Source organism: Populus alba, chromosome 8, assembly GCF_005239225.2.
Source record: "Populus alba chromosome 8, ASM523922v2, whole genome shotgun sequence".
In the NCBI taxonomy this organism is placed as follows: domain Eukaryota; kingdom Viridiplantae; phylum Streptophyta; class Magnoliopsida; order Malpighiales; family Salicaceae; genus Populus; species Populus alba.
The window spans coordinates 8,590,419-8,615,287 of NC_133291.1; the positions used below are offsets into that span (position 1 = coordinate 8,590,419).

The 24,869-nt window shown below is 34.4% G+C and overlaps 3 protein-coding genes and 1 long non-coding RNA gene across 6 annotated transcripts; 2 read left to right on the plus strand and 2 right to left on the minus strand.

Moving 5' to 3' along the window:
- The first annotated feature begins 2,639 nt into the window (after positions 1-2,639).
- LOC118039858 (U-box domain-containing protein 11) lies at positions 2,640-5,916 on the plus strand. Its single transcript, XM_035046670.2, has 4 exons — positions 2,640-3,313; positions 3,884-4,000; positions 4,080-4,487; positions 4,613-5,916. The coding sequence occupies exons 1-4, from the start codon at positions 2,987-2,989 to the stop codon at positions 5,681-5,683; spliced, it is 1,923 nt and encodes a 640-aa protein (XP_034902561.1). The 5' UTR covers positions 2,640-2,986; the 3' UTR covers positions 5,684-5,916.
- On the minus strand, positions 3,364-7,582 carry LOC140955895 (uncharacterized). The gene is made up of 2 exons (XR_012170617.1): positions 7,466-7,582; positions 3,364-6,495 (listed from the first exon to the last, which is right to left on the minus strand). It is a non-coding gene; the product is annotated as an uncharacterized lncRNA (long non-coding RNA).
- Positions 7,583-12,661: 5,079 nt separating this feature from the next.
- LOC118039857 (uncharacterized protein At1g66480) lies at positions 12,662-14,871 on the plus strand. The gene is made up of 2 exons (XM_035046669.2): positions 12,662-13,406; positions 14,686-14,871. The coding sequence occupies exons 1-2, from the start codon at positions 12,777-12,779 to the stop codon at positions 14,746-14,748; spliced, it is 693 nt and encodes a 230-aa protein (XP_034902560.1). The 5' UTR covers positions 12,662-12,776; the 3' UTR covers positions 14,749-14,871.
- An 831-nt stretch (positions 14,872-15,702) lies between these two features.
- On the minus strand, positions 15,703-24,245 carry LOC118039856 (putative 1-phosphatidylinositol-3-phosphate 5-kinase FAB1C). 3 transcript variants are annotated; one of them, XM_035046668.2, is made up of 11 exons: positions 22,675-24,245; positions 21,755-22,549; positions 21,491-21,644; positions 21,061-21,405; positions 19,391-20,143; positions 18,973-19,304; positions 18,765-18,891; positions 18,503-18,667; positions 16,789-18,324; positions 16,413-16,679; positions 15,703-16,189 (listed from the first exon to the last, which is right to left on the minus strand). In XM_035046668.2, the coding sequence occupies exons 1-11, from the start codon at positions 23,199-23,201 to the stop codon at positions 15,917-15,919; spliced, it is 5,274 nt and encodes a 1,757-aa protein (XP_034902559.1). In that variant the 5' UTR covers positions 23,202-24,245; the 3' UTR covers positions 15,703-15,916. The 3 variants fall into 3 exon arrangements, with proteins under 3 accessions (XP_034902559.1, XP_034902558.1, XP_073266863.1); XM_035046667.2 differs by having other exon boundaries at positions 16,789-18,339; XM_073410762.1 differs by lacking the exon at positions 22,675-24,245 and having other exon boundaries at positions 16,789-18,339; positions 21,755-22,366; positions 22,497-22,549.
- Positions 24,246-24,869: the final 624 nt, after the last annotated feature.

Here is a 24,869-nt window from a genome sequence, read left to right on the forward strand (position 1 = left end):
TTTACTTTGCCAACTCATCTGCTTATTAATAATTAAAATTGTTTTTTTCAAGTAGTCTAACCTTAATTTGGGTTAAAAAAAAATAGAACAAAACTTATATCATTACATATTCCACAAGCCACACATCCATAATGCAGATCATAACACGAAGGTAGAAATTATTTGGATGTGCTAAGTTGTGTTGCATCTTCTATGTACATGGCATTTCAAGGATGTAATCCCAGAGTCGGAATTAACAGCTCAGAGTGAGTGAGAGGGTTAGAATTATGCTTCTAGACACTTCAATACACCCCTGGCTCTTACAGTTTGAACTAGTATATATCCCATACGAGATTCCTATCGAGGGACAAAAAAAATTAAAATCCTATAAAATTGAAACTTCTAATTTGGCATGACCTGTTTTTAGTTTTAAATATACCATTCCTGTTTCAATTTAGTTGTGAAGATTGTGTAAAAAAAGTTTCATTGGTGCTAGAAATATTTGAAATTTCATACATAGTACAAAATTTTCAAGCATATTAATCTGGAAATTAATTGCATTTGCCATATTTAGTCAACAATTTATTATATTTTAGGACCTATTCTTATCCACCAATCATTTAGCATATAAGTTTTGTAAATTTTTTGTATGATTCTTTGTTTGGTGAATTGTTTTTTGTATTTATACAATATTTTTTCTTTTGTAAATTTTTCTACTTAGAGATTGTCTTTTTGGTATTTTAAAAATGATTTTGAAAAAAAAATTGAAATTTTTTATTTATTTATGTTAAATTAAATTTTTGATATTTTTATATTATTTTAATTTCAAATATAATTTTTTTTTTTTTAATATATTTTAAATTAAAAAATATTTTTAAAAAAAATCACTGTCAAGTAGGCTAGATAAAGCGTCGTTTGCGACAAGAAAAAGGAGGTGATTGGCCCGAATTTTAGGACATAATCAGTTGGAAGACAGTTTTCTAGCAATTGGGATAATATGATTAATCTCTCTCTCTCTCTCTCGACCTTCTCCGCTACTCTTGACTTGACTTTTTTTCACGTGGATATTGGTATATGATCAAGAAAATGGGGACAAGAGTTTACTTAGTGGGTGCTGGCCAGCTATACACATGTTTCTCCGGCGGATTGGATAAAAAAAAAGAGATAATTCGGCGTCTTTAAAAAAGGCAAATCTTTTCCGTCACTTTGGAGCACAGTTATAAACAACTGTATCTCCAATTAAATCCGGTAACCGGTTAATTTGGGATTTAAAAGGCCTGAATTGAGAAAAAAATAAATTATATAGTTAAAAATTTATTAGTTTTTTTATAATAATATTGTTTTGATTTTGGTTTTTTTTTTAACCCTCTCAGTTCCTAATCTAATTCAGCACAAATAAAAATATTATTCTTACTTGTCTGGATAGAGCATATGGGCAACTTAAACAATGGTTCAAAGTTCTACTTAACAAAAAGACTCAAAAAATAAGTGAGAATAATATTTAATAAAATTACTTAATAAAAATAATATTTAATTATATTTTATGAAATAAAAATTGATCTTATTTAATAAAATTACTCAGGACTCTACTTTTCAGACATATCTAAAAAAATAATAAAAAATATTTTTTAAATATTTTAAAAAACTCCATTTATAATTTTGTCTAAAAAACTCTATTCACCTGGGAATGGTTCGACCACACATTGCTGCATGCCATTGTTGTGCCGAGAATAGAGGCATCCTCCATTCCCAAGATTATAAGTGATGGAGATCAGAGACATTTCCAGTTAAGTTAATTATCATTTGATTAATCTTTTGTACAACCCCTCCGATGAACATTTTAGGCCATATTTAGAATGTAGTTGAAATTATTATTTTTTTAAAAAAAATATTAATTTTTTAAAAAAAATATTAATTTTTTTATGTTTTCAAATCATTTTAATGTGCTGATTTTAAAAATAATTTTTTAAAAAAATAAAAAAAAATCATTTTAATATATTTCTAAATAAAAAACATTTTACACTACAACTATTACCATAATTTTAAATAATTATTTACATTTGACTTTTGGGCTGTCTCCTTAGATTTAATTCAGGTTCTTTCGAAGACATTGTTGCTTGATTAATCAAATTAATTGCTCTCCAAGAGCCTTTTGTTTTTAAAAAAGATCTAAATTCTGCAAAGATGAACAATTGTTTTCTCTGTGTAGTTCTCAACGAGGTATTTTTTTTAAAAAAAAAATTATAACAAAGCCTGAATGGAATATAATTGTGTCTGATCAAGTCCAAATATTCTGGCTTGTTTATTCTTTGAATAAACAGCAATAACTTCCTCCAACCCAAACGAAGTGCTTATCATAGAAGAAATAAAAATATTTTTCATTTTGAATATAAAAGTGACTTTAAAATCGTTATCAAAAGATTTGATTTTGAGTATAAAAATATTTATATTCCCTCGATAATAAAATAAAACAAGGAACAAACACCACCTCATTCATTCGCTAACACAAACAAACAGCCAGAGTGATAAAATTACGAAAGCAAGACACGTGGCCCAAAAGCCACCTGTATTGCAAATAGCAATAGCAGCCTCCTCCTACGGGTTGTTCCTTGTTTTTTGTTTTTTTTTTTTTTTTTATCGCATTCCGCTTCACAATATTCCATATCCAACTGTATCCCCATGCCCTACCCTCTCTTTTCTCTCACAACCATCTCTCTCCCTCTCTCTCTCATAACTGCAACACAGCTTCGCCCGCGAAGTTTTCTCTCTCTAAACTAAACCAAACTAAACTTTAACAATGTTATGCTCTTGTCCTTGTGGCTTGTAGTAATAAAATAAAATCCAATGCAACAAAAAACAACCTTCCCTCTTCTGTTTTTTCTTGTCAGCCTTGGAAATCTCACCCTTAGTTCTCTAATCTAATCTAATCTAATCTAACCCAACCCCCTCTTCTCCTTCTTACTACCTAACTCATTAACTGCCTGCTAGACAGCTCTCCCTGCCAAATATGGCCGGCGGAGAGGACACCCTGGTCACGGCGATATTCCTTCTCGACCTCGTCCGTCAGATTTGCTCTGTGGGGATATCCGTTGCCGGCGATAAGAATAAAAACGACAGCGTTTTTAGAAAGGATTGCATGGATCTGGTGCGCAGGGTCTCACTGTTGACACATTTTCTCGAAGAGATAAATGGACAGCTAGGGAAACTGGATGCATTGGGTTCTTCTTCCTCTTCGTCAAAGGAAATGAATTGGTGGTCTGATCTGGTCGCTGCTCTCCGGTCTGCTCACAATCTCCTATCGCTTGCTGGGTCTTTTCAATCCACTAATAATTCTGTATGTTTTCTTCCCGTTTCTTTCTTTTTTTTCCTTTTAATTGTTGCTGCATTTTTATTATTATTACTGGGAGCTTGAAAGAAATGAGATGGGATGGCCTAGAATGTTTGCTGAGCATTTTCATTTTATGCCTCCCACTTGGTTGATCTATTGATTTTTGTTTTAAATTGACAAGTGCTTGAATTAAATAATGTTTTAAGTCAATTATCCGGGCGATTAAAAAGTTAAACAACAAGCATCAAATATTTTTTAGGTATATTTATGAATTTGATCCCAGAATTTTCCTATGATGTAATGATTCTAGCACTAAATTTTGTGTTCTTTCCTCTGAAGAAGAAGAAGAAGGAGCATTGGGGGTTGTTGTATGTGCTAACTCTATGTCATGATGAAAACTAGAGTTTCAGCAGTTGATGCATTCTTTAGAAAGAAATGCTTTGTCCCTCACGCTAGATTTTGGTCCTGGAAAACTTTTTTTTTTTTTTTGCCAAAAATCGTCGTGTTCATGCACATTCTCTTGAAAATGTGGTGAGGTATCTCTTCTGAAGTTTTCTATACCTTGATCTAATTAAGGATGGAACTGCCAAGAACATTGTCACCCTTTTTCATGGCGTGACATGGAAACTGGAGAAGTCTTTGGCGAATGTACCATACGATCAATTTGACATATCAGAGGAAGTGCAGGAGCAGGTATGGATTGATAAATCTGCAGTTTTCTCCTTTTTACACTATTGTCTGAGCTTGACTTTATGGATTGTTGCTCTACCAGGTTGCATTGGTGAGAGCTCAGTTGCGAAGAGCCACGGAAAGATATGGGTCTATGAATTCAAGGGAGGTGTCTTTTCCCTTTTCCCAGCAGATTGACAAAGATGTCGATCAGGCACAAATGGGCAACAGGTTAACGGGAAGTTGTCATGTTGAGAATAGTGGCAGTGTCAATCATAAAGTTGCAGGAAACATTGAGACTTCTGTTTCAGGAAGCAATGGCTCAACAGGCCGCACTGCAGATCCGGTGGCCAGTGAATCGAATGCTGTTGATTTGGCCAAGAAAGGTTCTTTGCCTAAGAAGAGCACTGAAGACTTAAAGAAGCCCGACACACTTAAAATCCCTCATGATTTTCTGTGCCCCATATCTTTGGAACTAATGAGGGATCCTGTTATTGTAGCTACAGGACAGGTATAGTTAGCAATGTCAAATACCAACATTTTTATCTTTCTTCAACAAATATTGCATGAAAATATCAAGAACTAATCTACCTTCATTATCCCTGCCTTCTGATTTTATCTCTTTTAATTCTTCAGACATATGAAAGGTCTTACATACAGAGATGGATAGATACTGACAACTCAACATGTCCAAAAACTCAGCAGAAGCTTGAACATTTGACACTGACCCCAAATTATGCCCTAAGAAGTCTAATAACTCAGTGGTGTACAGAGCACAAGGTTGAGCAATTAACAGGGTTAGCAAAGGGAAGGATAAAAAAGAGTGATGGATCTTTCCGTAATGTTAGTGGGGACATAGCAGCCGTCCAGGCAACTGTCCGCAGGCTCTCAAGCCGGTCCATTGAGGAGCGTAGAGCTGCCGTCTCTGAAATCCGATCATTGTCTAAAAGAAGCACAGATAACAGGATACTAGTAGCAGGAGCAGGAGCTATTCCTGTTCTTGTCAACCTTTTAACATCTGAAGATACGTCAATACAAGAAAACGCTGTTACTTCAATCCTTAACCTTTCTATATATGAAAATAACAAGGGACTGATAATGCTTGCTGGTGCGGTTCCTTCAATCGTCCAAGTTCTCAGAGCTGGGAGTGTGGAAGCAAGAGAGAATGCTGCCGCAACCCTTTTCAGCTTGTCACTTGCAGATGAGAACAAAATAATAATTGGTGCATCAGGAGCAATACCAGCTTTGGTAGAATTGCTCGAAAATGGAAGCACAAGAGGAAAGAAAGATGCTGCAACGGCCTTGTTCAATCTTTGCATTTATGAGGGGAACAAGGGAAGGGTCGTCAGGGCAGGGATTATTACAGCCTTATTAAAGATGCTTACAGACTCCAGAAACCGTATGATTGATGAGGCTCTGACCATTCTTTCAGTTCTAGCTAGCAACCAAGAAGCAAAGGTTGCTATAGTAAAAGCCAGCACCATACCTGTTCTAATAGATTTGCTGAGAACAGGAATGCCACGCAACAAAGAGAATGCAGCAGCCATTTTGCTCTCCTTGTGCAAGAGGGATCCTGAGAATCTTGCATGTGTAAGTAGACTGGGTGCTGTCATACCTTTGACAGAGCTTGCTAAAGGTGGCACGGAGAGGGCGAAACGAAAGGCTACATCGATGTTGGAACATCTTCGGAGGCTACAACAGCACTGACGAGGTACTTGTATGGAGAGGCATTTTTTCATAATCTTTAATTTTTTCTTCTTAATTCTGTTCCCCAATTATTTGGCAATGACTGCCGCTCATAGCGTGAAAACTGAGAATACGAGCGTGAGATACAAAGTCATTCTCATTGCTCCCTGTGTATTGTTTCCTTTTTTATGCGTGTAAAAAAAATACAGTACTCTTCTTTGTTATGGAAATTCTCTCGACATTGCCTTCCTGTTTGATCTCTTAGCGTGGATTTGAACCGAAGCATGTTTGATCTCTTAGTTTTTTGGCCCAGCTTCATTTGCCTCTTTTCGTGTTAAAAGTGATCCTAGGACAAAACAAGAAGATTAATTACTGCATTAACAAGGATAAATGTAATCGTTTTTTTCTTCTTTTTTTTTCATTTCAAAATCGAAATGGGTTTTATGAGTTGTGTTCTTAAAAAAGGAATGCCTGTATTTCAAATTTAACGGCACCAGGTTCAATTTATACGACTCCACTCCGTTATTCTCGGATTTAGATCACAATAAATACGGAAAAAATAGATAAAAAGCTTTTTCGGCATGGAATGGTGGAAAAGGACGAGTTTTACCATGCCTCCTCAATGTGCATGCTAATGTTTTGAAACTGCTTTTCAAGGTCTTCGTCAAGTACCGACTGTGCAACATTGTGAACTCCATACGTGAACCGAAAGTTCTTGTCAACATGTGAGTTTTACCTAGAATTAGTTCCTATGGTCCTTGAATTGTTTTGATTTGAGTTCTTCTACTAGTCTTATGCAATCTTTATGGATATCACAACCTAAATTTGAGCACCTGACCAACATAAATTAACATTGCCCAGCAGAAGTATTATAACTTGTACAACTCTACAATTCATTTCAGATTAATATTCCAAAATCACACAATTCAAATAAAAAATAAATATGCAAACCAATCAATTTAATTCATATATAACATTATTCATTTTCATGATTATACATATATTAGTATTAATCCCATTGCCATATTTCAGTACTATTTACTCATAGTATATTACAACGATAAAAATCTAGGATAAGCATCAATATCCACCAATCACATAGGAGTAGTATATATGGGGCTTACGAAGCACCAAAACACATTTTATCACAAAGTAAAATCAATTCCCAATTAAGAGGGAAACCATAAAACTTGATAATAAATCACCAACAAATACCAATCATTTATTAAAACCTATCTTAAATTTTTTTATTCATGAACAGGGACTAAACTGTAATTTTCCATAATCCAGGGGCAAAATCATAATTTCCAGAGTTGAAGGACTAACCTGAAAATATCATGAATCCATGACCAAAGTGATACTTGAAACTCATCATTATTAACCTCACTGTCAGTCTATCTAGGATCTCAAAATATGTTCCAGGGCTCAAATTACAATTAAAGTTTTCACAAATTGGGGACCAGACTGAAGTTCTGTCATCTTCAACCTCAACACAGATTTTTTTCCAGGTTTCAAGGCTGATTTTTCAACTCAATTCTCCCATATTTACCTATTTTCTTTCTAATATTAAGTTACTTAAAGTCTTACTCAAAATTCATCAATTAAACAAAGATATACATCAATTCATTCCTGTTTTATTTCAATTCATATTCATACACATATACCATTCCATACATCAAACAAAATCACTAACATATCAATTAACATTACACAAACCCTAACTTTTCCAACGAGTTTATTGTAAAGAAAAGGACTCGTAAACAATACTATAAATCAATTAGAAAGAGATTAAGTAAAACTTACTCAAAAAGATAACTTATATATTCAATCATCACAAGTTAGAGCTTTGAAGAAATTCTGCAGAAAGATAAGAGGCAAAGTACACTGGCGTTTAAAGAAAGAAAAGAGGGAGATTGTATTTTTGAGAATGTACTGTCACCTCTTGGTTTTATATATATTGGGCTAGCAAAGATAATATAAAATTTAGGCTTCAACTAGTAGGCCGACCACAAAATAAATTACGGGCCTTACAATGTACATCAAAATTCAGTCCACAAAATTAACTCAATAAATGGTTAATATATGTCCATTTATAATTAAAACATTCCAAATAATAAACATAATTTTAAAAAAAGGAAAAAGATTTAATCTTTGATTTTTTAAAAGTGAAATTAAAAACATTATTGAACACAAACTAAAATACAAAAACAAATCCAGAATCCTTCAAAATTTTATTCAATATCAATATATTTCACCAATTTTATTCAATCCCAGAGCTTAATATACATTCAGGTTTTTTTTTTTTTTTTTTATGGAATATTTTATACCAAAAGCCATATGAAACCACCTCTCAAACTACAATAGCGGGCACACAATAAATAGTTCACAAAATAAAGAAGAAGAAAAAAGAAACATCATATTTTTAAATTATTTTTTTTATACAAACGAGGCAGCATCCTGTTTCACTCCACGGTTGGTGGTAAGTGACATGGATTGCAGGAATAGTCAAATTAAAACGATGTAGCTTTGTTGGATAGTGGAGTACAAGTATAAAAAAAAAGTGACACACAGTTAGCTTTACCTTAATGAAGTCATTAGCACGTTCATTCGTTACCGCCATCATTCTTTTTGCTAAAATATCGTTTTCTTTTTTTTTCTTTTTTTAATATCGTTTTCTTTTTGTTCGGTAAGCATGTACGCTATTTTTATATTTTAAAAATATCTTTTAAAAAATTTAAAATTTTTTATTTTTTTTATTTTTTTCAAAGTAATATATTTTTAATGTTCTCAAATTATTTTAATGTATTAATGTCAAAAATAATTTTTAAAAAATAAAAAATATTTTAATACAAAAATTTTTTAAAAAAATAATTATAACAATATTTTTAAACAAACTCATAAAAGTTTGATTATAAATGATAAAAGAGTAATTGTAGAACTCAAAAGGTTGCCTACCCTATGAGAGGACGGTAGTTTTGGCTTTCGAGTGCTTTTTTTAAATATATTTATTTTAAAAAATATTAAATTAATATATATTTTTAATAATTTTAATATACTAATATTAAAAATTAAAAAAAATTATTTTAATAAATTTTCAATTAAAATCCTTTAAAAAATATATATATATATATACTCAGCACCACAGCTCAGTTAGTGTGCACGTCCACTTAAAGATACAAAATTTATTGCCAAAGTACAACAGCTCTTAAAGGTCAAATATGCTGAAAAAATATCAACTTTGTTACGAATACTAATTATTTATTTGGTGGCAATTGGATAACCTAAAAAATCAGTTCGAGTTGATCGGAGTTAGTAATATCAGTTTTAGATTTGTTTTGATTTTTTTTGACTTGTAGAGGTATTTTAATTATTTCATTGTGTTTTTTATGTATTTAGTCAAATACTAAATTGATCCCAGCTGCTATGATTATAACTAAAAAATCATTGTGATAATACAAAAATACCTCTTGGCATTAATTTAATTTTTTTTTTCTTCAATGGATATTTGAGTTGTTTCACTGTACAGTTGAAATAAAAAAAAAACTTGTTTGTTCCTTTTAATTTAATAATAACTAATATGTTTCATAAAAAAAAAAAAAAACTGTAAAGGCCCAATAACCGGTGTTAAATTTTGTAATGTGAGGATCAAAACCACGAAAAATCCTATTTCAATTAACAATGTTTTAATTCGCACACTACAGTAAAAATCTCTCTCTAATTAGCAGGGAATAATGTGGTATGGTACATTGGAAAATCCCTTACCGACCAGGTTTTGTTAATATTTATAGACAGCTTGCACATATATTAAAAAATAATATAAATTATATTTTAAAATTTTATCTAATAGTTTAAATTTTTAAGTTAAGATGATTCTTTAACATGGTATCAAAATCTTAATGATCAAGCAGTCATAAGTTTGAATTTCACTATTTTTATTTATTTGATAAAAAAAATCAAGCACAAAATAATATGGGTTTGTGCAAATTTCAAGTTTAAAGGGTTTTTACTTGAGGGGGTGTGTTAGAAATTAATATAAATAATATTCTAGAACCTCACATAACAATTTAAATTTTTGAATTGAGATGGTATTTTTGATATATTTTAAAAATAATAGTAGAATGAAGCTGTCCTCATAGTACAGTTTTTTCTTTTGCCTTGATTAATGGAGGAGGTCGAGAAAATCAGCTCGCGCCCCATGATGAGGCGACTATTGAACAAAGACACGGAAATTATATGACAAAGTAGGAGAAAAGCAAGAGAGGGTAAAATAAAACGTGGGAAAAGTGTTTGCGATGGAGGCACAGAAACATGTCAGATATGACCATGACGTCCCTGGTAAACTAGCAAGACGGAGTATGGTTCTGGGTTCAATTTGATCAGTTCTTGACCACAGAAAATAGGACCAAGATTATGGCAGTGGTTGCTGCGTGAGATATATAGAAATGATGCTAATATTATTGTTCATGTCCCTTTCTTTTCTTTTCTTTTTCTGAGCAGGATGCGAATGCATATATATTAGTAGCTCGTTAATGACTACTGTTTTCATTTTCCAAAGTCTCCTCAACAACCATTTTGTCATTTTCGCACGATTTTCAGCTTGTTTACACCCAAGCAATTCTAAGGTGTTCTTTTTTTTCTCCTTTCCTGGTTGAATAATTCTAGTTTTCTTAAATCTTTCGTTAAAAACTACAAATATCCCTTTTTTTTGGGTTAAAATGTTAGTGGTGAAGCGTCTTTAATAGGTATATGATTGTAGTGAATATTGTCTCAAATTGCAAATGAGTGCCTAACACAACTGATCCAGTCCAATAAACCGAAAAAAATCGTTAGAGGGCACAGTCCAGAAGTTAATACTTGTGAATTTTTATGAAGAGATTTTAGGATAAATCCCAAGAGGAGTGGGATTCTGTGACAGGAGAGGGCTAGCTATATCGTAATATCATTGTATATAACCTAAAGACCGAGCCTATCCTGACAGGAAATTAAAAAAAAAAAAAAAAGGGAAAATTACTTTAGGTATTCTATGCCACAGTGTTTTTAATATTTCATGCCCTATTTTTTTTTTATATAAAAAAAACTACAATGTGCTATATATATTTTTTATGTTACTTTCACTTAAAATCATGTAGTTTTTTAACTGTTTAGCACAGCGCATTAGCATCACACTCCATTAAAAAAACGTTATATTTATTACAAAACCACCATTATTATACGTGTTTTTCTATTAGACATTGACATTTTTGTTTTTTCATAGAAATTCTAATGAGATTATTATATCATGGAGTGCTAAAGGTGATTTCTCTAAAACTTGGGGCTGAACTAGTCTCTTTGAAAACTTCAATCATTTATACTGCATGTGCGGAAACGAATATTGGACGCCTAAGAAGAAGAAGAAGAATTAAATCTCTTGGGATCAATCTGAGAAAGTTCTCATGATCACTTGAAAGCCTGAGATGGATGTTTCGCTCCCCGTTGAAGATCATAACCTTGGAAGAAACAAACCCCGTCCAAGTTGATCAGCGTTGTATCAATCTAGACCAAGGCCGTGATTTCACATTAAAGCTGTTTGCCTCTCTAAAGTAGGAACACAGTATAGTTATCTTAACTAGCAAGCAAGTAAACGTGTTAATTTAACTTGACAAGCGGACTTTTATGCATGTTATTTTCTTTAGACTAGCCAGGGAGACCAAAGAAAGGGAAGGACAAGTTATGGGCGACCAGTAAATTACTTTTCATCCAATCCAAAAGGGTAAAAAAAATAAAAATAAATCTACCATGACATTGTTTAGAGTTGTTTTTTTTATTGTTTTGATTTTCTAATAGCAAAATAAATTTTAAAAATAAAAAATATTATTTAAATATATTTTCAAACAATAAAATACATTAAAAATAATAATTATTATTATAATATCAAATAGAATGGCAGATAACACAATTCCCAGTCCATTTCCACATGAGAAAAGACAAGTGAAACAGCGCCGTGATTCACGTTAGTTAACATTCGTTTTCAAGATCAAAACGTCAATTTTCCCCACCCACGGGTTTTTTGGAGGTTACTAGCTAGCTATTCGTACATTTTCCATGACATCTAAGTTGAATATACAAGACATGTGGCTGGCCGTTGAATTTCTTCAAATAAGAACGAGCTTTTTTAATTTTTCTCCTTGCCCATACATGCTTTCAAAAGAGTTTTGATATACAAAAGTCAAAATACATATTTTATAAAATAAAAGAAACAAAAAGAATTTGATGGCATATGGCACAAACAACAAGAGATTAGATAAAAGAAAAAGAAAAAGGAAAAAAAAAATTGAGATAGTATAGGTATACCGAAATTTTGATAATGACATTCTAGCATTATCATAAAGAAATTTAAAGACATTATAAAAAGTAAACTTTAAAATTGGTGATGAAATGTTAACAAGTGAGCTTGTTATGGAGATTAATTTTCTATATTGTCTATAAATTCTTCTTGTCAAAAGATACAAAAGTATCATCATCTCTCTAGTATTTTATGTTATGTCGTATTTTTTTATAGCTATTAGATTATTATTTTTTTCTTATGGTTATTAGAACTTTATAAAATATGCATATTGAATTTTATACATAAAAACTCTTGGGAAATCATGTAGCTGCAAGGAGAGAAATTATTAAATTTGTTAGCTACCCAGGTAGCAACCACGCAGCATATTTAATTACGCATGTAGTGCCTGAACTGTGCTAGTTTAGGAATTATGTTTTAAGCGTTGAGCTAGTCTACGACTCACAATTAAGATAATTAAACTAAACTGAAAACAAAAATAACCATTCAGCTTTATTTGGAATATTGAAAGCCAAACCATACACGTACTTTTCTTCATTTGTCAAACTTTCGCCCATTTCAATTTCAAATCTTGCCTTCTTTCGTTGACTGTAATATTAACACAACTACCCAAAATCCAGGCGTCCTTATCTTCCACCCACCACACAGGGGCCTCTTTGTCAGCTTTATATATGATCCGATCCCTAGCTAGTAGTATAAAGTATTCACAAAGGAGCTTTGTTCACCTTGATTAAGGGCTTCATTTTGTTAATTGTGTGTTCAAAAGAGTGAAATTAATCCAAAATACCAAGTATGGGCAACACTTTAGGTGGGAAAAAGACTGCGAAAGTCATGAAGATAAATGGTGAAACATTCAAGTTCAAGACACCAGTGAAGGCTGGGGATGTAGTTAAGGACTATCCAGGGCTTGTTTTGCTAGAATCAGAGGCAGTTAAGCATTATGGTATTAGGGCAAAGCCATTGGAAGCACACCAAGACTTGGTGCCAAAGAGGCTCTACTTCCTAGTAGAGTTGCCGGAGACTCCAACTGAGAGGGTTCCAAGAAGGGTTCGTTCGGGGATTAACATGAGTGCTAAAGACAGGCTCGAGAGCCTAATGCTCTCTAGGAGATCAACATCTGATCTTTCGATAATGAAACCTTCGTCTAGCATTGTGTCCGAGGAGGCAAAACGTGGTGCAATGAGGGTGAAAATGAGGTTACCAAAGGAAGAAGTGGAGAAGTTGATGCAAGAAAGTAAGGATGAGGCCGAGGCGGCTGCTAAGATTCTGGATCTTTGCATAGCAAACACCGCAGGTGGCAGCCATAATAGCTCTCGTGAAATTGCACAAAATGGTCAAGAGAGTGGCTTGTCGCAACAAGCTCATTGGAAGAGTGGCCACGGGAGAGTCGGCAACCAGCAGGGGATCATCAAGGCACGTGAGGTAGGTTCTTTTCGACATCAATCCTGATTTTGTGGCATGTTCGCAGGTTCTTGCCTTTAGTTTTCTTTTATATATATACAATGAATTTGAGGTCTCGATTATAAAATATTTTCTGGGATTTGACATTTTTTTGGTTCGTGTCATGTGGTTTGATTATTTGCAAATGTAAACTCTTTCGAGCTAGGGAACTAGTATAATAATAACAAGAATAATAATAATAATAATAAAAGTGGACGGCGTAGCTTCCTTAGGTCGGTTAACAGAACTTTTAAGTACTTAATGAAGGATCTAGTTAACATTTTCCTTTTAATTGAGGTTTTAATTGAAATTTTGTGACTTCATGTTGTGGACACGGTTTTATTCAATTATTTTCAACCAAAATCTGACTTTCGTATCAAATGGAGATGGGTTTTTATTTTGTAATTAAGTAGTAATTAGTGTACCTGCTAATTAATATATATGTATTTTTATTCAATTAGCACCGCTAGGGTCTGTTTTATAATGTATTTGCAGTTATTTTTCAAATTGTTTTTTATATCGAAATGCATTAAATTAATATTTTTTATCTTTTAAAAATTCATTTTGAAATCAACACATTAAAATAATTTAAAATATAAAACAAATAATAACAAAATAGATAAGTAAATTGTCATGCACTTATCCTAGACAATATACTATTACATATACACCAAAATAGAATATTGTAATTTTCTTAATTATCTGATGTAAATCATTCTTTATTCTTTTCATTCCAATCGTGAAGGCACGCTTGTTTATTGATAAATAAATACCCATCCATTCCAAAAACAAAAGCACCGACTGTCATTGTTGAATTTTTATAATTAAATTTGAGTTCATCTAAAAAGTTTAAATGTTATAATATCTGATACATTTTCTTAATTTATATTTTATTGTTTTGATTTATTTTATACGAGCTGCTTAATTGGTGATTATAACTAAGTACTTAGTTGAACACGCCATCAAAACAAAAATTGCCAACGTACGTATATGAACCATTAATTAAGGCTAGAATGGTTTCTTTTGATTTTTACAAAGAAACCCTGAATTACCGAGCTTTAATTACAATAATGTTTCCTTTTGATTTTTTATACATGACTATTGAGTGTTTGAATCAAGATTTCTGTTTTTATTATTTATTATCGAAATTCACTGTGATTTTTAAATTTTAGATTTAAAATTTTAACAGCTTAAAATACCCAAATCTAGTAATGTTTGGACTATTTTATGAATAAACAATTTTGCTTGTTTTGTTTTGCAGAAGCGAGTGAGTTTCCTTCCTTTCAGCGAAGGGGAGATGCAGATAGCTGTGGCTTCTTATTAGCAAATGATCCAAATATGCAATCAAGAAAAAGCAGTCTTATTAAATAAATTAGCAAAGCGAGCGATCAAGAGATAAACTAGCTGCTCGCATTCCCTCTAGGATATATATAGCTAGAGTTATGTTTTCTAATCACAAAATATATATTGTATTTTTTTGGGAGCGAGCTCTTTTATTAATAATAACAATCACAATTCAACGAAAAGTAATATATAAATTTATTTATTAGACTTTATCTAACAATAAATGTTTCTTTGACACCGTAATAAAACTTTAACAGTTAAATGATTAAGTATTTAGATTTTATTTTTCATATTCTTACAAATTAAATCAATAAAATTTAATACAAAACATTAATTGATTTGTTCAAATTTCAAGTTTAAAAAGCTTTTATGAATGTATCAAAGAGTAATATAAAAATCATTCATTTGACAAATGTATTATTTTACATAGTAATAAAAAAACCATTCATTGAAATTTACTAAATAGTTTAGCTTTTTAATTTGAGATGATTTTTAATTTGTGCGTGTGTGTATATGTGTATGTATTAAGCATAATTTATTTATTAAAACATTTGATTTGATAAAAGCATTTTTAAGTTTTTATTAACTTATTAGCCAAAATAAGTTAATAAAAAAGTATAAATACTTTTATTAATATATAAAATTATTTCAAATCCAAATCCAGGGATATACTTTAAACTTTTTTGTTTTTTTGTGATGGACTTTAGAAGTCAATAAACGTTTATACAAATTAATGGACTTTTTCAATGGGTATGTTTATATAAATCCATTTTTTCTTATTTTTCAAGCTCATCTCTTTATTCAATGGTATATACATGAAATAATACAAATTTATTGAATGTAGTGGGTTATAATATGCTCTTTCACATGCTAAGAACTTCGAATCCAAGTTTACCAGCTATTCTTGCCAACGAAGGAAAAAGATCACAGTGCAAAGCATAATGAGGTTTCTTATTCCGAGGTCGCAATTGCACATGTATAAAAAAAATGTACAAAGACCTCGCGACAAGGAATTTTTATTCCCTCGTATATAAGTTTCTTGCTTGGGCTACACTTTGCCCATACACGAAAGATTCAACCCAAAGAGAGAAATTTACTGGGATTGGATGGCGTCCTTCCCAACTAATCTCTTATTAATGAACAAATGATTATGAATGACAAGAATGCCGTGGTTCAGTCCATTGATCAGGTACAGTGAGAAAGTATGAAGTCATTGCTTTTCGGAATCTTTTCTTGTATTGTTTTGGAGAAACAATTGTTGGGGAAGCATTTTGACCGCCAAGTATTCCAGATGCCTTAACCCACGTCTCTAAATGCTTGTCCCATGTATACTGTCTCATGAAATCAATGATCCCCACAACCAGCTCCTTCCGCTCTTCATCCACTCCAACGAGCAAAGAGTAGTCCATCACATCAACAGACTGTACAAGCGTGGAGACACGTGAAAAACAATTATAACAATGATATCATAGAAGAAAAGAAAAATGCAATTCGTTGATCCATGGCTTAGCAAGGTCCTCGAAACAAAAGAAGATGAAAAGAAAGAAAAAGAAAACCAAAAACGAGAGTATAAAAGACCCGATGCCAAAACTCCAAACCTTTTCATGTTTTTTACAGTGGTGAGATGTTAAACAAAAAGCTTACTGCTAAAAAGGACGTATCATTCCATATAGCTCTCTCAAGGCTTCTCTTCGCCTTACTTCCAAGAAATATGGGCTCTGTACGCAGTCTTTCCACTAGATTCGTATCTAGTAACACCTTGTTAGACCCAGATGTGTCAGGATTGTAGCGGGATCGAGAAGAGCCCTTAAGGTCGTAGACTCTCCCAATATTTCTGTTAAAAAAGAGGTTTTCCATCACCATCAAATCCATTTTTGTTTCCTTGACACCTCTCAAATGCTTTACAGTAACCTGCCACCAAACTCATTAGATAAGAATCACATGAAATCATATGTATTTCACCCAGCATCACCCACCCATGTAAGTTGTACATTCTCATAAAAGAAAAGGACAGTCTAACCTGATAAATACCAAGAATTTTTGCCAAGCAAGTGGGGCTCCCTGAGTTGAGAGAATCAATCAGATACTTGAAATATTCTGGGGCAAATTTCTCGAAGGACTCCAACTCAGTCTTTTTTACTTGTTTTATGATGAATCTCTCATCCATTGACTTGGCAAAGTAGACATTGCTTTTTCCTCCTTGCGCACTCCACTTCTGGCAGCGACTCAGTGAACGAACAAAATCAACATCACTAGGGCAGCATTTCTTCCTAAGAAAGTCAAACTGCTTCGCAAAATAACAAGTAACAGAAAACCTCACTTTGCCTTCAGCAATTGAAGAAGCATCTTCATAAGAAATTGTCAAGTGTGGAGATTTTTTTGAATCCATAAACAAGGTGCCCAAGGTTGAAAAGGGATCTTCAGACCCATAACTTCCATGGCTCATATAATCTAGGTCCATGGAATCTAAAGACTGCCAGGCTGTAAAAGAGGAAGCTGCAGAATCTTCTTTACTGTGCTTAATTGTACTCCAGATCCCTCCACTCTCATTTGACCTATCAGTAACCCAATCCTCATATTCCTTAGAACTGAGGGCATAGGAAACTACACTTGCAGGATCGTTGTCATACACGCCTATAACGAAGTCACTGTTGGCCCTCACTGGTAACAATAACCGAGCTCCTCCAGCCATATTAGCTGCGGAGGGAATAATTGAGTGTGTGGAACTGTGCATTAAATTCAACTTATGTGCCTCCAGTGGCAATGTCTGGGAATAAGTCCTCATTGCATTTGAAACAGGATCTCTCACCATACTCCTGTAATCTCCAGATGCATGGAATGATCTGATAGTCGACAAATGCAATGGAGGCAACCCTTTCTGGATTCTTTCTGGGGCTCTCAATGCAGAATCAAAAGAATGAACTCTCTTTGGTGCCACCATCCTTCGAAAAGGAGGATTATCAAACAAATTTGGCTGCCTGACAGACACAGGTTGGAATCCATCTGCCTCTGCATGAGATGCATGCGGAGGTTGAACTTTAATTGGAAGTTGATCGGTACCAGTCCATGCAGAATCAATTCTGTCAGACAGATTGGAAGTATGGGAAGGGATGTCACTAAATAATGTCTTACCCGCGGTTTCCTCATCTGCATGTACTTCATCCTCTGTGTTATGATAATATGATGGCAACATTGAATGTTCAAGAACACAATGTTCGAAGGACAGGCCTGTTTCTTTCTTCTCTGACTGAAAATCATTCCCTACATGTTCCTGTGATTTTGAATAGCCAGAGATATTTTCTTCATGATGATGGTCAAGCTTGCTATCCTTGCAAAATATATCGTTCTTCAAATCTTTCAGCTCAGTATAAGACACATCCCCTTCTTTAGCCTTGACAAGATAGTTTGTCTTAAGGAGACAGTCCAGTGAATAAAGCTTCCGATACCAAACATGAGAACCAATTAGAAGAGTACGTCTTAAGCGATTGAGTTCTAGAATGTCCATGGCTGTTTGATCCAACTGTAAACTCTCCATAACTGCCAGTTGTAGCATGCCCTGTTTGCGAGGGGACTGATTAAAAGATTCATCACTTGGAATTGGTAAACATTATGCACAAGGATAAACAGGTTGATAACAGCATTAGACAATAAGCCTCTGGTAATAACACTCCATAGATCAAAAGAGCTAACACTAATTTTCCAAGGGAAAGTTTTAAGAATCAGCATGTACTTACCCTGTAATTGTTTTTTTCCTTTACGAGTTGATCTTTCAGCTCCATGATGTGATTCTGTAACACATTGGTATCTGACAATTCACTTCCAAAATATTTACTTCTCTGTTCCATGCTGTCAAGCACACCAAATATCTCACCATAGAAGGTTTCCATTTTTCCCAAGAGCTGTTTCGGAAGAAAAAAGGTTCAAAATATCAGTTCTACATTAAATCAGTCTAATTTAACAACATGCAGTAAGCAAGCCTGCATTCTTAAAAAGCACCTCTGCTGCCTCTTTCCTTGTCCACTCTTGCTGAACAATGCCGTTGAATTCAAGCATTGATGGTGGTAAATGGACATTGAGAATATCAATAGGGGAATACCGGAAGAACACAACCATGCTCCCAAACCTGAGAGACTTTTCCATGAATACCGAAAACACAGAAAAAACCAATAATGATAAATAATAATTCCATAACTACAAAATTTACCCATAGAATCTAAGACAGTCCCTCTGCAATGAATGACCACAGGGTGCAACACGATTGGCAGTTGCATGGTTTGAAAAGCTCAGTTCCAAAAACTTCCCAAAAGAAAGTCCCCAGGCAGCATCTGACATGACAACTCTACGAGTTGCTGGTGGAACTCCATCTATATGAGCACATCTTAGGCATCGGTGCCACATCCATATCTTACCATCACGATCTCCAGGTAGTTTTACAGAGGAAAGGGATCTAACATTGATTGTAAGATTACCCTGCTGATGAGTGAAACACAGAACATGTGCTTCGGCTGGCTCCTTACATGACCTACAGCATGATTTCTGGAGACAACAAACCCATTAATATCTAAGCTTCAGATATGTAACAGGAGTCATGAGAAAGATAAACGAAACTGATAATGAGTCACCTGATCAAACAGATCATCACGAAGATATCTTCCAAGTGGCTTATCAAAATTTCCATAGAATTTTATGCGCAGAAGCCGAGAGCGTTCGCATACAGTTCCTTTCAGCACACAGCGACTTGAAAAGGATACTAATATGCTCTGGTAAGTGTCAGTGACTGAGAAATATTCACTGGAAACCTCATCTTCATCAATCTTCTCAGATTGTACTGATTCATGAGTCGCCAAAAGTTGTCCCTCTTCTTCAGCCATGATATCTTGTAGTTCTGGCTGTGAAAGATTTTTGATACCAGGGGAAACAGAAAACATCTTTAGACCCTCACATTGACTTGCAGAAAATGCATCCAATCCCCCCGCATTAGACACTAAATCGCCATGGCATGCAATAGAGAATTCATTTCCAGACCTGCAAGTGACGGAACATGGAGATAAAGGATGAATGACACCAGCATCAAGGTTCCCAGTCAATGATTCTGATCCTTCATGCTCTGGTTTAAGACCCAGTGATCCATCATCCTGAGCAGACAAAGCAACTTCAGCATGGCAAATCTTTGGAGGGATAACTGAAATGGAATTATCTGCTGCTGTTCTGTCAGGAATAGCAATTGTGGGTCTAATTGTCATCTTAGGAAGACTTGCACCCTCATCGGCAAGGAAAGAAGTCTCAAGGGACAAGTGATAGGCTGCAAAAACTGCATATTGAATAACATGCTTGACCTTCTTTAGCTTTTCGCGACATGTGCCCCTCAGAAGGACCTAAGATATGGACAGGAACAACCTTATCAGAAACCAAAATCAAACTCTGAAACTTTTCTCTTTGCAAATCTCAAGAAGACCATGTAGGATCACAGAGCAATTACAAGATAATTTTGGTGATAGAAAATAACCATTGGGCATTTGAAGATGTATTTTAAATATGAAGCTCCAAACTTAATTGTATTACTTCAAAAGTATGACGCAACTTTCATGTGAAAATGAAGCAAAATCAGTCAAAGTGTTCAAAATGAACCGCATCACCAACATAACAAGCCAGCATACTTTTCTCACTTATTTAATACATCAATAGTCTACACAAAGTCGCCAGTAAAATACCCGGGAAGGGCAGCCTTTATGCTTTGAGCACTGCAGCATGGGATGGCCTGATTATGTAGTAGACATCTTTTTTTCTCTCATTATCGTGGTCCATGAACCCTAGTAAAATGGATCAGACCTAACTGGACAAGAATTAAAAGAGACAATTTCCTATCTGGGAAGTACATGCACTTCCTTTAGTTGAATAAATATGAGATTCTTCCACGAGTGTATATAAAGAAATCTTAAACCAAAAAGAGGTGACATTGTCTCCCTAACAATTCTTGTTTAAGCATTCCACTCTGTAAGATGTAAATTATTTGGAGGAAAAAACAATCAGAAAACTGCATTTTGCAGAATGTTTAATAGATCATTGACAATATTGACTTTACGCAACTGGATGCATTATTACACAAGTCTGGAGTGAAGTAAACACTAGCCAAAGAAACCTCCATTTCCAGTGTTGAAAGGGGGTAAATTCACGACACAGACCAGCAATGAGGAAATAACTGGACAAGGTGCATCTCTGTATATTTTAGAACCTCACCTAGCTGAATCCAAATTCAATAAAAACTAATAATAATTTAGAGTTGATTACATACCGTGCAACCTAAACGCCTTGGACACCCTTCAAAAGACATCAATGTTTTAGATGGCGTTTTGTTGAACTGATTGCTTGTCTCATGTTCTTCACGCACTCTCTCTACCCTGAATAGTTCACAATGTCCCAGTCGTGTTGTAGAAATATTCTCAAAAGATGGACTAATCTGAGCACCTGTGCACCGAGCTATACGTTCCAGTAAAGGCTTTTTTACATTCAGCACCAAGGAAATTTCCTTTCCCAGTAGATATTCTTGGGCATACGGAGATACGCTTTTCTCAACCAGCAGAACGTTTGGGCGAAGAGCCTCTATCTTCGACATGATCAGCTTGAGATGATCATTTTCCTGTGTCAAAGACAAGAATCCAAATCCTCAACCCATAAATCTTGATATACTTGAAACTAAACAAATTTAAAAATTACTAATGTACCTGTTGCACTAATGTATTAAAAGAAGCCAACTGATTCACAACACTCTGATATTCGAGTGCTCCTCCTAAAAGAAGTAATTTGGGATTTTTGTATTGTGTGGTCATGCGCTTGTGCTTTATATTTTTTGTACAAACTACTCCCTTTACAAGGGTGCTGCAGCACAAAAGGTATCCACAGCTTAAAAAAATGGTATAACAAAGTTTGAATGAAAAGTACAGGGCGCGTTTGACATAATGCATCAGCAGAAAATGTAAAAGTCATACCTATCTCTTGGATTTCCTGATGCTATACATTTAACCTTTACATAATCAACCGGATCCATACTGCCTCCTCTGCTGGTATCTGGTTTCACAAAAGCTGCAGCTTGCCATGCAATTGCTGTGACTATGTCAAGCCATTCTCCATTGTTTTCATCCTTGCTGGCTTTGATACCCTCTCCTTGTAAAAGCTGCGCCACAAGAGCCCTAAAATGCCCCTGTATCATAGCTTTAGTAGGGTCCTTGTTAATCTTATTCTGTTTCTCCTTTGATGGAAATGTGCTAGAGAGGCTACTACTCGATGAGAAAATTGCAGAGGAGTCCCCAATATCATCATCTTCATCATCATATGTGAAGAAATTACTCTCCTCATCATTTTCATCCTCAGGAGGTGGGGGAAACCAGATAAGGCCATTGCTTTCAAAATCCAGTGGCTTTGGAGACTTGTGATATTGATCCCTCAAAACTGACGCGTCATCAGAGCAATCATCAGTATTCTCTGGATCCTCAGTCCTTTTGTCAGGCCTGCTTAAAATAGCCATATTTTCTTGATCAAAGGGACCGTCACTTTGAGACAATGGGCTTCCTTCTTGCCCCTGCTGTACAGTATGCCCAACTCTACAAGAACTAAAATCAATCCGAGAAGGGCTGTCTAAAGGACTTGATCCCACCGACTTACAATTGTAAAACTCAAGCCTAGCACTAACACTACTTGAATCTATATCTGAAATATCATGACAGTACTCACTCGATGGGCTGTAAAGGAGTTTTCCAGAATCCTCTGCTGCTTCTTCATCACTCCTGCATTAATGAATACACATGTAAAGACCCATTCTCTACCCCGGGGGGGGGGGGGGGGGGGAAATGATACACAGAGCAAAACATGAAAATTGTATTGGAACACTAGGAGTTTTGAGAATTATTACCTGCTTGATGAGCGACGAACAGAAACAGGAGACGGGTGAGCACTAAAAGAAGTCATACTCCTGGTGGTTATTGCATTAGGAGAAAACCCACAATCCTTGGATTCAAGATAAAGGGAAAGACGATCACTATGGATTGGCTCGGCACTAAAAGAAGGTGATGGTGGCTCAGGGCTACCTCTAGGAGAGTCAGTAGGGTGTACTTTATCACTATTCTTCCTTCCACCATCACGTTTCACAGTAACCCCATTACAGAACTTGCAAGATTTGATAGCCTCCCCAGAATCACCATTTGATTGGTAACCTCTCATACAATTGAAACACAACCACTGGCCACAACTTTGGCAATGGTATCCATTAAAAAAATGGTTATTGTTTGAATGACACTCACTACACGTCAAGACAGTTCCGTTATTAGGCATCTGAAAATTAGCAGACAAACAAGATGCTGAAAGATCACTTGCTCCCCAAGAAATCCAAGATTTAACCTTGTCTACTAGATCCAATAGAGAAGTATCAGGTATTCCCATAGAAAGAAAAACCAGACCAATTCAAATCACGACCCCCACTGTCTAAAAAAGTCTTCTTTGACTTTAGCAGAATTTGGAGGGGATTTGGAAATAAAATCAAGAAATGAACTCGGTTGACTAGTGTTGAAATCCACGAGAAGGAAAAAGAAAAGAAAAGAAAGATGGGTGCAGTTAATTTGTATGGTATTTTGATATTGAAGATGTAATTAAGAAGAAATCAAGCTGAAGAGGAAACAAATTAAGAAAATCTTCCAAGAATCACAAAATATATCCAGGGTGGGCTTAGGAATCCTTACAACAGCAATGGTCACTAGCAAATCTGGCAACTGTTAACTAGTATTTACACCACAATTAAAGTTAACACCATTATAACACCAACAATAGCAACAACGACAAAAAGATATCCTAAACAAGAACAGCAACAGCAACAGCAACAGCAACAACCAAAGGAGGCACAAGAAAGAAACCTAAGAAATAAAAGAAAAGAAACATCTCACTAACCGATGCCGGATTCATCAAGAAGGCATCCGCAGATCGATTCGAGCATATGAAAGAAAGAATCAAATTCCAAGAAAACGAAGACAAAGGTAGGGAGAAGTTAAATGCCGGGCAAAATGAGGATCAAAAGGAGGAGGACGGATTGTCAGAGTTATGGTTGGTATTATTATTATTATTATTGATAATAATATTTTTTGCACGCATCTCGATTACTACTAATTCTCTTCTCTTCTTCTGCACTTCTTCTTCTTCTTCTTCTAATACTATGACTCCTCCTCGTAACGCTACCACCATCTTTCCTGCTTTCTTTTCTTTTTCTTATTTTTATTATTGTCCTCTCTCTTCACTTTCTTTAATAAAAATGGTACTCCATGTGTCTGTATTTTTTCTCTTTTTCCTTTTTCAAGAACTTCAAAGAAATGAGAAGCGCACCCTCACTTTCTTTCTCTCTCTTGTTTTGAAGCATTTCATGATTCTTTCTCTCTCCACAGGTACTTGTATTTTGGATTAGGGTTTTTTATGTTCATTATCGTAGTATGATATCAGCTGTCTTCTCTTATTGGCTGGTTTGTGTTAAAGGGTACTAAATCTTTTTTATTGCATTTCAAGTTCAAGATTTCTCTGTTCATTGGCCAGCGCCCATATGTAATTAATTAAGAATTAATTAAACCTGCAGATCTCGTTCTTTTATTTATTTATTTTCTCTAATATTTGGGATTTTTTTAATATAATATCTATATAGATTTTACAACTAACTTATAGTTATTGATTTATTCGTTTAGTTGACTTTTTGACCACAAAAAACACTAAAATTACTAACTTGTTCAGACAATAGATCAATAATATTTTGCAAATGGACTGTCCAAAATATCATGACATTATTGAATTAGTGTGTGTGTGTAAAACAGTTAGTAGAAAAAAAAAACCAGTAGGGAAAAAATGATATTGAGAAGTAAGATGGAGAGGTAGAAAAAATGATTTTTTAAAAAAATACAAGGTATCTTAAGTTAGCTTGCATCTACTAGATTAAATCCTTATGGCCCAAAGAGATTTGGTGCTAGTGAAGAAAATAAAATAAAAAACATTATGTCAATGTGTTGTTGGTGTGTGTGGAGGTATTGTGATGGTTTTTACAGTTTTCCGCTAAAAAAAATAGGTTTAAGATAAATA